Raw genomic sequence first — 14117 nt, forward strand, 5'->3', positions numbered from 1 at the left:
GGCTCACTGCAAGCTCCGCCTCCCAGGTTCATGCCATTCTCCTGCCTCAGCCTCCCGAGCAGCTGGGACTACAGGCGTCCACCACCACGCCCGGCTAATTTTTTTTTTTGTATTTTTTAGTAGAGACGGGGTTTCACCGTGTTAGCCAGGATGGTCTCAATCTCCTGACCTCGTGATCCGCCCTCCTCGGCCTCCCAAAGTGCTGGGATTACAACATGTGAGGTTTTAACTGGTATTTAAAGATAAGTTTAAAATTTTATCAAGAATTTCCTTAAATGATATGAGTGCTGAGTATATAAATTTTCTTTCTTATGCATCAGTATCAGTCATCAAGTTTTAAAAGCTTATAAATGTCAGTAGCTTAGGTAGGAGCCTTCTGGAAAACAAGCCGTCCCTGTTTTTCATGTAATTGATGTGTTTACATTCCACCATTTTCTTCTCTTAATTTTAGCCCAGTGTAACATACCTGAAGTATTTTTCCATATATATGAACTATTGACTTTTTTTAGAGAAGGAAATGAAGACTATTGTGCTTTATTATAGGTTTGTCATCTGTGGAAGCATACAACATAAAGTCTAATGAGTGGTTTCATGTAGCTCCCATGAATACAAGGAGGAGCAGTGTTGGTGTGGGTGTTGTTGGAGGTAGGTGTTGACAGTTCTTTCGGGTACATATGGCTTTTTGATCCTTGAGAGTGGTTCTTCCAGTAATCTCAACTTTAGTTTTCTGAATGGGCAAGCTAATTATCATTTTAAAAAGAAAAGTTGAATTACTGTAAAATTTCAGTTATCCTCTTTTTAAAATTAGCTTCTCTATATAAATCAACCTATATAAGGCCTTTTCTCTCCCTCTCTATCCCCCTCCCTTTATCCCTCCTCTTTTCTGTGTGTGTGTTTGTGTGTGTGTTTGGCTTATATAACTGTGTGTGTTTGACTTACATAACATGCGTGTGTTTGACTTATGTAACAGCAGTCCCCAACCTTTTTGGCACTAGGGACTGGTTTTGTGGAAGACAATTTTTCCATGGACAGGGGTGGGTTGGGGGGATGGTTTTGGGATGAAACTGTTCCCACCTCAGATCATCAGGCATTAGAGTGTCATAAGGAGTGCACAGCCTAGGTCCCTCAAATGTGCATTTCAAGATAGGGTTCACACTTCTGTGAGAATCTAATGCCGCTGCTGATCTGACAGGAAGTAGAGCTCAGCTGTAATACTTGCTCACCTGCTGCTCACCTCCTGTTGTGCAGCCTGGTTCCTAACAGGTTCCAGACAGGTACCGGTCCATGGCCTGCAGTTTGGGGACTGCTGCTATATAAGACTGTCAACTGATTTTAACAGTTGTTTGGGGGAACAATTCAGGTGACATAAATGTGTAATTTTATATCTGGAGAAGGGCTGTTAAGGGATGGATTGCCACAGTTATTTATTTATATCCTACTTTGTCTCCCAACAGAAGTTAAGGAAGGCTCTAAGTATTATTTTTTGTTTTTTGTTTTTTTTAATTGACTTGGGCAAATTTGCAGGTTTCCACCCCCTCATCGTAGGTGTAATCTCTGCACTTAGAAAAAAACAGCTTTATTGTGATATAATCCATGTACCATACAAATCACCCATTTCATGTATACAGTTCATTGTGTATCCATCACTGCAATTCATTTTAAAACATTTTTATTATCCTCTAAAAGCAGTCCTGCTTCCCTTAGCTCTTACTCGTATCTTACCCAACCTTCAGCAACTGCTAGTCTACTTTCTATCACTTAGAGATTTGCCTCTTCTGAACATTTTAGTCATACAGTATGTGATCTTTGGTGACTCACTTCTTTCGCTTAGGGTGATGTTTTCAAGATTTGTTTATTTATACTGAGGCATTTATTAGTACTTCATGCCTTTTTAATGCCAAGTAATATTGCATCGCATTCTGATACTAATTTTTGATTTAATCTTTTTTCCGATTTCCTAAGATAACTTTGGTATTTAATTCTGTCTTACAGGTGTTGTTCACTTATCAAATAGTGTTACCTAAAGATATAATGAGTGTGCTATTTTATCAGTCAGATTATTGATGAAAGTATAAAATTAACATCATCAGCTACACCCTGCAGATCTTCATAATATGATTTGATTACTCCATCTGTCACCATTAGGCAAGACCCTAATATAGTTCATAAAAATCAGCAGCACTTTAAGGGGAAAGTCTGCTGCCATGAAGGAAAATATATTAATATTTTCTGGTTTGAAAAAATGGTGTTTTTTGTTTGTTGTTTAATCAATTTGGCTTTCTTTGTGATTTTATGTGTAGGTTTGCTCTATGCTGTAGGAGGTTATGATGGAGCATCACGTCAGTGTCTTAGCACAGTAGAATGCTATAATGCTACAACAAATGAGTGGACCTATATAGCAGAAATGAGCACCAGGCGGAGTGGAGCAGGTACATGTGAACCTGTTTTAGCAATTGAAGCACAAAAATGATGGAAAATAGCTAAAGTAAAATGATTCAGTGGCATCACTTTACATTATCTGAAAATATATGATGTGCTGATTTTACTGGCACTGCTAAATAAATGTCTTGTGAATTGTGCAGGTAATGGGAGTAATTACAAAGTAATTTTACTTTAAAATTTAATGTCTAAGTGCCATAGACGTTTCTGTTTCATTTATATATTCACGTTGTTAGCACTCCTTTTAGTTTTTTGTTTTTAGTGCTTATTGGGGAACTTGCTTAATAATCAAGTCTTTTCATGTATATTTCTTAAAATTTTGTGCTTTAATACGGGGTTATTTTATTATGGATATTGCTTTCAAAAGGATTACATTAAAGGACTTTTTCCCTCCCTGTGTTTCACCTACATATTATTAATATTTTTATTGTTTGACATGCCTCTTTTTTCAGAATAATAGTTTGTTGAGATGCTTATTTAGTCATCAATTCTATTGATTTCCATTTCTTAAATTGTAGGCTATAGTATCAGCTTGCTTTTATTATGATAACTTCAAAAGTTTTAGTTACAAGTCAATTAAATAAACCTAATATGATATAAATCTCTTGTTCTTTTTGCCCCTCTATTTGGCTGGTTGTGTTTTATAGGTGTTGGTGTGTTAAACAATTTATTGTATGCTGTAGGAGGTCATGATGGCCCTTTAGTACGAAAAAGTGTTGAAGTATATGATCCCACCACTAATGCCTGGAGACAGGTTGCAGATATGAACATGTGCAGAAGAAATGCAGGTATCTGTCAGTTTAAGGTTATAAAACTTATATTGAATTTTATTTTAAGTTTCACTGGTATCACTGTGTATTTCCATTGTTCTTTTACTGATCTGGGTTCCCTGATAGACTTTGAACTCTTTAAAGACAGAAACTTATGTAATAATCCTATAAAGTGAATGCCTGCCATAGTCTCTGGAACATAACAGGTTGTTGTTGACACTTCAGTAAACTCATCATTTCTACTAGCTGCTACTTTTTGGTGATAAATGTGGAGACTAATTAAATTAGGAATAGACCCTTTAAATGATACTTGAATTCATTCATTCTTAAAACAGATATATTTTAGTGCCTACTATGTATCATATACTGGAGATCCTAGTTCTCAGGAAATTTAGTCTAGTTGAGTAAATATTTATACTAGGTTAAAAAGCTAGTTGATTATCTAAATCTAGAGGGGAAGTCTGCAAAGGTAACCCTAGCTTAATACAGTTCAGGATTTCCAGAAAAATGGAAAAACTAAAGCAACAACAACAACAAATAATTTTAAGAAAGGAGAGAACTTCAAGATTAGGGAACTAATCACTTAAAAAGAAGAATCAAGGAAGGGAAATACAAATGGAGAATAGACTCAAGATAGCTACATAGCCTTTCAGGAAATGCTAGGATTCTTCAAAATGCCATTATCTTCATGTCATTTCTCACAGTGTAAAATAAGTTCCTGGTGAGTCTCAAACTTACTGTACACCATTGGACACCCCCCCTCCATCAGCGCTCATCTTAGTTTCTCTTTAAAGAAGTGTGATTACTAAGAGAGACTAAGTATGTGGAACTGCAGTTACTGTTAGCAGCAGACCAGAATTTATAATTAATTCTGTTTGGCCTTGCACGTCATCTAGTCAGTTGTATATGGTAATCAGTTCGTTCGATGGTAAGACCCTCAAATCTGGGTCCTTAGTAGAATAAGTGACTCCAGTATACATTAAGTTAGAAAAGCCATGGTGATTTGTGCATGTGTCTTCCTAGATTAGGAAGTTTAGTTGCAATTTGAGCTTTTTATGAATATTTTCTTAAAGGTTAGACTAATCTTATTTTTTCTCTATATGTGTTTATTGTTTTCATATCAAAATTCACTCATTTAGGTAGAAGAATAAAGAGATAATTTGTATATATAGAGCTATCATTATCCTGTTCTTCAAAAAATTGTGTGGGAAAGGGTAGGATTTAGGAGAAAGACGTAAGTCTCTGTTGAAAAGTTGTTTCATATTTTGATTTAGACAACATTACTTGAGTTTATTTGATAATCAGGAAGAGAGAAATCTGAAAGCTTACTTTTCAGCTTGTTTTTCCTTCTCAATCAATTATGTTTATTTTCTATGCAAATAACAAAATTTGAATTATTTACTTCTATAATTTACAAGACACAATATAATCCAACTGAGCATATATTTTAAAATTATTTAAGTTCATAAGAGTATTTTAAAATCTCACCCTCATTCCATATTCCTGATAATCTGAAACAAACTTCTGATAAGATCTATTCAGCTCTTCCTTTTTAATAACCTAGGCTAAGGACCTCATCCAAGCACCTAAATTATTGGAAAGAAAGAACTAAACTGGCAAAGAGTGGAGGACATGTATTCATTGTTAAATGGGGAGAGGTGAAAGCATCCATATAAATTTGAAATAGCAAGCAGCTTACAAGCCAGATTTCAAAAGTTTTCATAAGTATGGTAAATTATGACACCAAGAGTGGAGTAAAAATGAAATAAATTTGAATTAAATGATTATATATAGACCTTTAATACCTAGCACATCTGTACTAGGTTCTCAATATGAATTTGATTCTGTTGAAGTAAACTGAATAAACTGGAACCATCAAACACTGCAGGAAAGTGCATCCTTTTGGCAAAGTGATTTGGCTCCGATCGCCTAAAAGGAATCTGGTGTTGTGAGTTAGTGGGTTAGTAAAATTGATGTCTTCTGAATGTATAGCTAATATATTCAAATGGATGTATGGACCAACTTCCCTTTCTGCAGTGGGATGCTCTTTAATCTGTGAGCCCCTCATAGATATAATTGGGAAAACTCTTTAGGACAATATAGTCTTCTTGTTCATGCCTTCCATCATAGCAGGGCCATTTTTGAGATCATTTTTCTCTCACAGTCCTATGTTGTCCATCAATAGGCTGAAATAGAGTGTTGCATACACATGTAACTACTGTGCGGAGCTTGTGTGGCAGCAGCATTTGGTTCTTGCTTTTAAGTATTTGAACAACTTTAAAATGGTATGAGTTTTTTTCCTACAAAGTTTTGTAGATTTGGGCAGCATTCTTCGGGACTTTTTGATGCCTTCTAGTATAAGTTCATAGTAGCACTGAACTTTTTATAAGATATTAAATGTACTTTTAAAAAATTACATTGAAATAGCTTTTTAAAAGCATTTACCATTTGACTCAGCAGTTTTCCTTCTAATAATTTATATTAAGAAAAATTGCTCAAGTATTCAAAACACTATTCAGGAGATCTTTGTTCATTGCAACATCATTGGTAACAGCAAAAAAATCAAAATTACTTAAATATCCATCAGTAAAAAAATGATTAAATAAACTATCATACATAAAAATTACATTTATATTTATTAACTTGAGGAAATGTCCACGGTAGGTTGGTTGGCCAGGGTGGGTAAGTTATTTAATAAAGTAGCATGTGTAGTGTGAGCTACTTTGGGGTTAAAAAAGAAAGTATCTGAGTATATATGCATAGGGAAAAGTTAGCCAGAGTAGAGATCAAAATTTTAATGGTCATTATTCTAAGAGACATAAGGTTGGAGGTCATCTTTTTTTCTTTATACTTTTCTAGATGTTTTGAATTTTTGCAAAGAAAAGAGTTATTTTAATAGATAAATAATATTGTTTTCTTTAAAGGGAGATAAAATAGCTAACCATTCAGTGTGATAATTAAAATTAAGAATATTTTTACCTTCTACTAACATATATTTTCTTCCTTAAGACTCCCTAAGTAGCTGACTTTGACTTTTTATTTAAAAAAATAAAATAAAATGAGGGTCCAAATAGTTTCTAACCTATAATGTTGTGAAAATTAAGTGGAATAATGCATATATAAAGTAACTACTACATAAATGACACTCAGTAGGAGCTTAGAAGTGGTATTATAGTCTCCCAAAATAGAAAGAATTCTTTTTTTTTTTTGGAGACAGAGTTTCACTCTGTTGCCCAGGCTGGAGAGCAGTGGTGTGGTCTTGGCTCACTGCAGCCTCTGCCTCCCTGGGTTCAAGTGATTCTCCGGCTTCAGCCTCTTGGAGTAGCTGGGACCACAGGCACACTCCACCATGCCTGGCTGATTTTTGTATTTTTAGTAGAGATGGGGTTTCGCCATGTTACCCAGGCTCATCTAGAACTCCTGAATTCAAGTGATCTGCCCACCTCGGCCTTCCAAAGTGCCGGGATTACAGGTGTGAGCCATGGTGCCTGGCTATCCTAATATAAAAAGAATTCTTTACATGCTCACTATTTTCTCTTCTTGCCTCCTTTCAAAGAACTTAGTGTCTCTGGATTACCTCACTAAACATGTACAGTGATACTCATATTCATCCAAATTTTTTAAATAATTGTTTTCTCTCTGTGTAATTTTTTAAAGGAGTTTGTGCAGTTAATGGTCTGTTATATGTTGTTGGAGGGGACGATGGTTCCTGTAACTTGGCATCAGTAGAATATTATAACCCAACAACCGATAAATGGACAGTTGTGTCATCGTGTATGAGCACAGGGAGAAGTTATGCAGGTAACAATTGTCTCTAAAGTCAATTTCCGTACAAAAAGATGACCTGATTATGAATTTTATATTAACAAAGTTTTTCTGTTATAAGAATAAAGTGTTTTCTCAAGGTATAGTTTATATCTTATTCTTAAGATGATTAACATTGGCTGTGTATATTCTGAAATAAAGCACCAGTATACTTTTGTCATTCTACAGTCATTTGTATTCAAAATCCCAAATCTTTGATATACAAAATCATATAATAAAATTTAATGTAGCTGAAATCTGTATGCAGAGAAGAATTCGTATGTGGCAAGGCTTTAATTCCTGAGATGTCCAAGAAATAGGATAGGATTCCTACATCTCCCCATGGTGCGGCTTCATGAGATAGTATTATAGTGAGGCTGTGGAATAATTTTTATTTCTTAAGCATAGTACTGGTTGAGTTATAAAATGTGATTTTGTGGTCCATTCTCTTAGTAAGATAAATAATAATTTTAATAAATATTATGGTGAGTCTTTGTGTTATTTATTTCAATTATATTTATCTTGCTTTTAATAGTATAATATTTCTGTAACAAAATTGATCCAATAGTGGAGGAAGAAAATGTTTAAACTCATTAACCATCACTGTTGCTTATGTATCATTCAAAACAGTACTTAGAAGAACTATGTACAGTAGAATTCCAGTATAACATGGCTGAATATTAGATGAATTTTTAAAACAACTTCATTGAGTTATAAACTGACAGAATACATAGCGTACAGTTGACCCTTGGACAACACAGGTTTGAACTGTGTATGTCCACTTATATGCGGATTTTTTTCAATAATTATGTTCGAAAAATTTTTTTGGAGATTTGTAACAGTTTGAAAAAACTCAGATGAACTGCATAACCTAGAAATATTGAAAAAATTAAGTTTAAGATTATGAACACATAAAATATATGTAGATATTAGTCTGTTTTATCATTTACTACAAAATATCCACAAATCTATTACAAAAAGTTAAAATTTATCAAAACATATGCACACAAACTCTTACGGGAACAAACACCCACAAACCATAGATGGTGTCATTCACAGTCCAGAGAAATGTGAACAAACCACAAAGATACAATATTAAATCATAACTGCATGAAATTAGCTGTAGTATGTTACTGTACTACTATAATAATTTTATAGCCGTCTCCTGTTGCTGTATTGGTGAGCTCAGCTGTTGTGAGTATCCACTTAAAAAGCTGTGGGGCGCTAATCACCTTTGAAAGAGCAATTTGTCTCTTCAGCGATGCGTATCTCAGTAAAAAGTTCTCTCTCATGGTTCTGCCTTATTTTTCATCATGTTTACTGCAATATCATAAACCTTGAATAACACCACGGGACCCATACAAAGTGCCACTGGTGATGGTGCTAGGAAGTGCTTCAATGAAGCAGAGAAGAGTCACGACGTTACATGAAAAAGCTGAATTGCTTGAGATATACCATGGATTGAGGTCTGCTGCTGCACTTGCCCACCATTTCAAAATAAATGAATCCAGGGTAGGGATCATTGTAAAAAGGAAAAAGGAAATTCATGAAGCTGTCTGCAGCCATCCCAGCAGTTTTGAAAACTTCACGCTTTTTGTGAAATCCCTTTTTATCTTGTGTTGAACATGCAGCTTTTATGTGGGTACAGGATTTTTGTTTTTGAGACACAATCTCACTCTTGTTGCCCAGGCTGGAGTGCAACAGCGTGATCTCAGATCACTGCAACCTCCGCCTCCCAGATTCAAATAATTCTCATGCCTCAGCTTCCTGAGTAGCTGGGATTACAGGGGTGTGCCACCACACCCGGCTAATTTTTAAATTTTTATTATTTTTGACTTTTTGGTTTTGGTTTTTGGTGGGTGCAGGATTGCTGTAAGAAAGGCATACCTGTCAACTCTAATATGATTTGAGAAAAAGCAAAGTCATTATATGACAACCTGAAGCAAAAGGAAGGTGAAGGATCTAAAGCTGGAGAATTTCCTCAGCCTACTCAAGCAAAGGATGACTTGATAATTTTGGAAAGGGGCTTGGCTCAAAAAATGTCAAGATAACAGGAGAACAGCTTCTGTCAACCAAGGGGCCAGCAGATGAGCTCCCAGATGCCATTAAGAAAGTTGTTGAGGAGAATGGATATCTGCCTGAACAAGTTTTTAATGCAGACAAATGTGCCACCAAGGACATTTATTAGGAAGATAAGCAAGCACCAGATTTAAGGCAGAAAGGGATAGGCTAACTCTACTATTTTGTGCAAATGCAGTTGGGTTTATGATTTGGACTGCTCTTATCTAAAAAGTTGCTAACCCCCAATCCTTGAAGGGAAAATATAAATACCAGCTGCCAGTCTTTTGATTGTATAACAAGAAGGCCTAAACAAGAACTCTTTTCCTGGACTGGTTCCATCTATGCTTCAGGTTCAGGAAGTACCTTGCCAGTAAGGGACTGCCGTTTATTTTGATATTGGACAGTGCCCTTGGCCACCCAGAACCCCATGAGTTCAACACCAAAGGCATAGAAGTGGTCTACTTGCCCCTAAAACACAATGTGTCTAATTCAGCCTCTAGATCAGTGACCATAGGAACCTTAAAGGTTCATTATACATGGCACTCTATGGAAAAAATTGCCAGTGCTATGGAAGAGAATCTCAACAGAGAAAACACGAAAGTCTGGATGGATTACACCATTGAATATATCATTGTTATAGAAAAAGCTATGAAAGTCATCAAACCCAAAACAATAAATTCCTGCTGGAAAAAAACTGTGTTCAGATGTTGTGTATGACTTCACAGGAGTTCTGACAGAGTCAGTCAAAGAAATCATGAAAGAGATCATGGATGTGGCTATAAAGGTTGATGATGAAGGGTTTCAAGGGATGGATCTTGGAGAAATTCAAGAGCTAATAGATACCAAACCAGAGAAATTAACAGAACATGACTCGACGGAGATGAGTGCTTCTTAACCACTGCCAGACAATGAAGAAGACGTAGAAGCAATGTCAGAAAACAAATTGACATTAGACAGTCTGGCAAAAGGGTTTGGTTATTCAAGACTGTTTATGACTTATTTTATGAAATGGGCCCTTCTATGATATGTGCACTGTAACTGAAGAAAGTGGTGGAAAGAGGATTGGTATTATGTGGAAACATTTTTAGAGAAATGAGAAAAACAAAAAAGTCAGACAGGAATTACAGTGTATTTCCTTAAAGTTGCACCAAGTGTGTCTGCCTCTCCTGTTTCCCCTGCCTTCCCTTCCACCTCCTCCACCTCTTCTGCCTCTGCAACCCCTGAAACAACAAGACCAACCTCTCCTCTTTCTCCTCCTCCTCAGCCTGCTCAATGTGAAGAGACAAGGATGAAGACCTTGATGATGATCCACTTCCCCTTAATGAATAGTAAATATAGTTCCTCTTCCTTATGACTTTTTAAATAACATTTCCTTTTCTGTAGCTTACTTTAAGAATACAATATATAACACATAACATGTTATGACATATATAACATATATTACATGTAAAATATGTGTTAATTATCAGTAAGGCGTTTGGTCAACTGTAAGCTATTAGTAGTTAAATTGTGCGGGAGTAAAAAATTATACATGGGTTTTTGACTGCGTGGAGGTCAGCACCCCTGACCCACATGTCGTTCAAGGGTCAACTGTATATTTAAAGTATATAATTTTATTACTTTTGACATAGTATATACCCATGAAACCATCACCACAATCAAGATAATGAACATGTCCATCACGCTCAAAAGTTTCTGTGTTCCCTTTTGAGTATATTTTCCAAATTGTAACTACAAAGAGGAAAAGACTAGTTCTGGATTAAATAGTCTTATATTTAACTAGTCCATAACTAAACAGAGTTTTCACTGTCATTTAGATTAAATGATAATACTACTAAAGTTTAAGAGATTCTGAAACATGATTTGTGTGGTTCCTCCTGCCTTCGTATTATAGTGAAGAATTGAGTGTTTTCTCAGAGATACAGAATGCTGCCTGTGACTTCTTTTTTATCTCTTCATTTCTTTGCTCAGGGGTCACAGTTATTGATAAACCATTATGAGCCTGAAGGACATTTTCAGCATATTTATACATGAGAAACAGCCTTCAACAAGTATTTGTGAAGTGACTGAGAATCTAGCACTTCTCCACTTGTAGCTGCACTTTAAGTCTCAGCAGAAGATACGATCGTCTGCCTTTATAGGCCTCGGATACTGAAGATTATTTTTGGTAGAAGCACCGTGTAGGCTTTTTCTGCAATGAGCAGCAGCTGACTGAATTTTCATAAGAAACTTGGACTGCAGGACTTAATCTGTAGTCTTTAGACAACAGTTGCTTTCATAAAGACTAGTTCTTATCAACCTTGAATGACTACAGATTATTTTGTGAAGGAGGATGAAGTAATATGTGTTCTTGTAAAATTAAATTTTATCTTTATTTCTTCTAAAAATCTGTATACCAGGAACTGAAAATCTTTGAACAGATATTAAAATCTACGTAAGTATACAAACTAGTTGAGGAATAAACTGTTTGCTTTTATAAAATAACTTTGATTACATGAATATAATAAATTATGTGCATATAAATGTGTGTCTATATGCTTTCCTTTAAATATGTTTGAAAAGATGTTTGAAACTTGATTATACTATTTATAATTGGCACAGTACTTTGAATTATGCCAGTACTACATTGTAAAACAGAGTTGTATTTTTTGATATTTAACAATGCTTAACACTTTAAATGCCACTTCTGAGGAATGGACCTGGTGTGACACACTTGAATATGTGTGATGCCAAACTTTTTAAAATACAATATAAATTATGCTTATTTATTATTTTCTTTAGTTTAATCTTGGTCATGTTTTGGTGTGTATTTTTAATTTTTTTCTTAAATTAACACTTTGGCATGAACATTACTGCAGGTTTTTGATGAATATAATGAATGTATGGAATTCAACTGAATTTGCATGGTCTTCGGAATTTTTTCTGTGTGTATAAATTTAGCTGCTATTAACAGAAGAGAGAACTTTCTGTGAGTAGCCATGTGTGTTGATCAGATACAGTTTTTCTGAGATCTTCAATTAATCTCACTTTAAAAATGACCAAAACATGTCTTTCTTGAATTATCTTTGAATAAAAGTTTGTATATTATTTGTTTCACAGTGTTCCTGATTTTTATCTATTTAGTTTTGTGTTAAAGTTTCCTGTTAGTTTTTTTGCTCTTTTATAAAGTTTGCATTTTGTCACTTCACAAATCTGCATTTTTAATTTATTGCCAAAGTGAGCCGACCTACAAGACAAAACTTCATTTAACATTCGGTTAAATGAATAACCGAAGTCAGTAAAAATGGTTCTCTTTCCAAGGAAAAGTAACCTCAACTATCAAGGAGAGGTCTGTCAAGGATTGGTAAAATTTAAACTTTTTATATTTTTGTGTCCCTGATATGGGTAGGGTATGAGATAAGGATAAAACAAGTAGCATTAGACCAAAAAGAAGGTCAAAGAAAAAAAATACCTACTCCAAAGTAACTGAGAAATAAACTGTGGTTTTGATACCAAATAAAAAGAATTGAGGAAATAGGAATAGTGGAGTCAGGTAGGCAGCTGAGGTGCTGGACACAGCAGAGAAAGGGAAGAAGGTGAAGGAGGAGGTGATGGGATATTGTGACCATTCCTCAGGAATTAAAAAAGTTGGCATGAGCTGTTGCTAGACCAGTTGATAATCAAGAGGAAAGATTGCTATGATAACATTTCGATTCAAATTTAAACATGGAACCACATTTAATACTTAGTTCAACTTTCCATTATAAATGAATTTAATCAGAAAAAGCCTGTGCTCAGTTGATGAAAACATGAATTTCTGCCTTACAGCACATCATTGTCAACAAACATGTTGAAGGTCTAATGAATTTGGAGTAGTCGGCTGTTTCTGACAGAGGCACCAAGAAAAATGTATGAAGTCTCTGTCTTTCCTGATCACTTCCAAACACTAATGTTCTATATGAATCTGTCAATTAAAGATTTATCTGAAAAATCTTAAAGCTTTTCTTAAAATATAATCTCAGCCTATTAAAGTAACAGACTTAACTACATAGCATGTCAAATACCTCTACTTTCTTAATCTTTGAAGCTTTAATAGCTATACTATAATTGCCAAGGTTTGTCAGTAGCTGGATTCATATCTGTGATTTCAGAGACTTTAGACATACCTCCTTCCCCTATGCCAACCTTTGTCTTTCCAGTTTGAAATTTTTTTAAAGGCATATGGAAGTGTTTTCAGCCTGTTCCATTATTGTATGAAAAATAATAAGGCAGAGAGGTGTCTTAGAAATCCTGCCAAGGAAGCAGCCCCAGGTGTGAGCAGAGCTCAAGGCTGGATCCACATACCTGCGTTGTGAAGCAACTCGTCTGCCTGCTTTGTTTGGATCTATGCCTTGGCTGAAAGCAGTGATGACTGTGGTTAAGGCGGATGGTGTATTTACTGTCAGAAGACTATCAGTTCTCTCCCTGTTTCTTATGGAGTCTGGTGTATGATTCCTGGTATTTATTATCTCTTTATCGTTCCTTATAGCATAAGAACCCAGGTATTTGTAATCCTAACTGCTGATGCGTTATGAGACTTTATGAGATATAAAAGGGTCACATGATATTACATAGCAGTGTGCTGACACCATCTTGTTTTAGTTTTGTCTTAAGCAAATTGCCTCCTACTGACTTCCATGGCTGCCAGTATCTCATTTTGGAGAGGAGGCTACATTGGAGAATGGAACTATACTTTGAGTCAAGATTCTGGGGTTCTAATCCTGGCTTTAAGGGAAAAAGCCATGTGGGCATAGAAACAAAAGGGTTCTGGGTTTGCAGCTCCCTCTATCAATTGCTAGCTATGACTTTCAACACATTACTTAACCTCCAACCCTTATTTTGTTTTTAAAATGGCAATAGTAGTGTCTGTGTCACAAGGTTGTTGCGTTTGAAGGAAATGATGCATGTTAATATGCTTGAAATCCAGAGGGCCCTCAATAAATTACAGCTATTGTTCCCTGAGCCCCCTGTTAATCTCCATTGTAGGGAAATAAGTGAGTTGAGCTGCTGCATCAGCATTTTTTT

General features: G+C 35.3%; 1 protein-coding gene across 4 annotated transcripts in view; it reads left to right on the top strand.

Moving 5' to 3' along the window:
- KLHL2 (kelch like family member 2) overlaps positions 1-12167 on the top strand; it is a 114893-nt gene extending 102726 nt beyond the window's left edge. For 3 of the 4 annotated variants that reach the window (XM_054485007.2, XM_054485008.2, XM_054485009.2), the window contains 5 exons: positions 544-645; positions 2301-2429; positions 3087-3227; positions 6867-7010; positions 11046-12167. In XM_054485007.2, coding sequence (XP_054340982.1) covers positions 544-645; positions 2301-2429; positions 3087-3227; positions 6867-7010; positions 11046-11074 — 545 coding nt within the window. In that variant the 3' untranslated portion in view covers positions 11075-12167. Of the gene's footprint in view, positions 1-543; positions 646-2300; positions 2430-3086; positions 3228-6866; positions 7011-10338; positions 10403-11045 lie in introns of all 4 variants that reach the window. The other variant, XR_008502071.2, reaches the window with a different exon arrangement.
- The last annotated feature ends 1950 nt before the right edge of the window (positions 12168-14117 follow it).

Source organism: Pongo pygmaeus, chromosome 3 (genome assembly GCF_028885625.2).
Source record: "Pongo pygmaeus isolate AG05252 chromosome 3, NHGRI_mPonPyg2-v2.0_pri, whole genome shotgun sequence".
Lineage (NCBI taxonomy): Eukaryota > Metazoa > Chordata > Mammalia > Primates > Hominidae > Pongo > Pongo pygmaeus.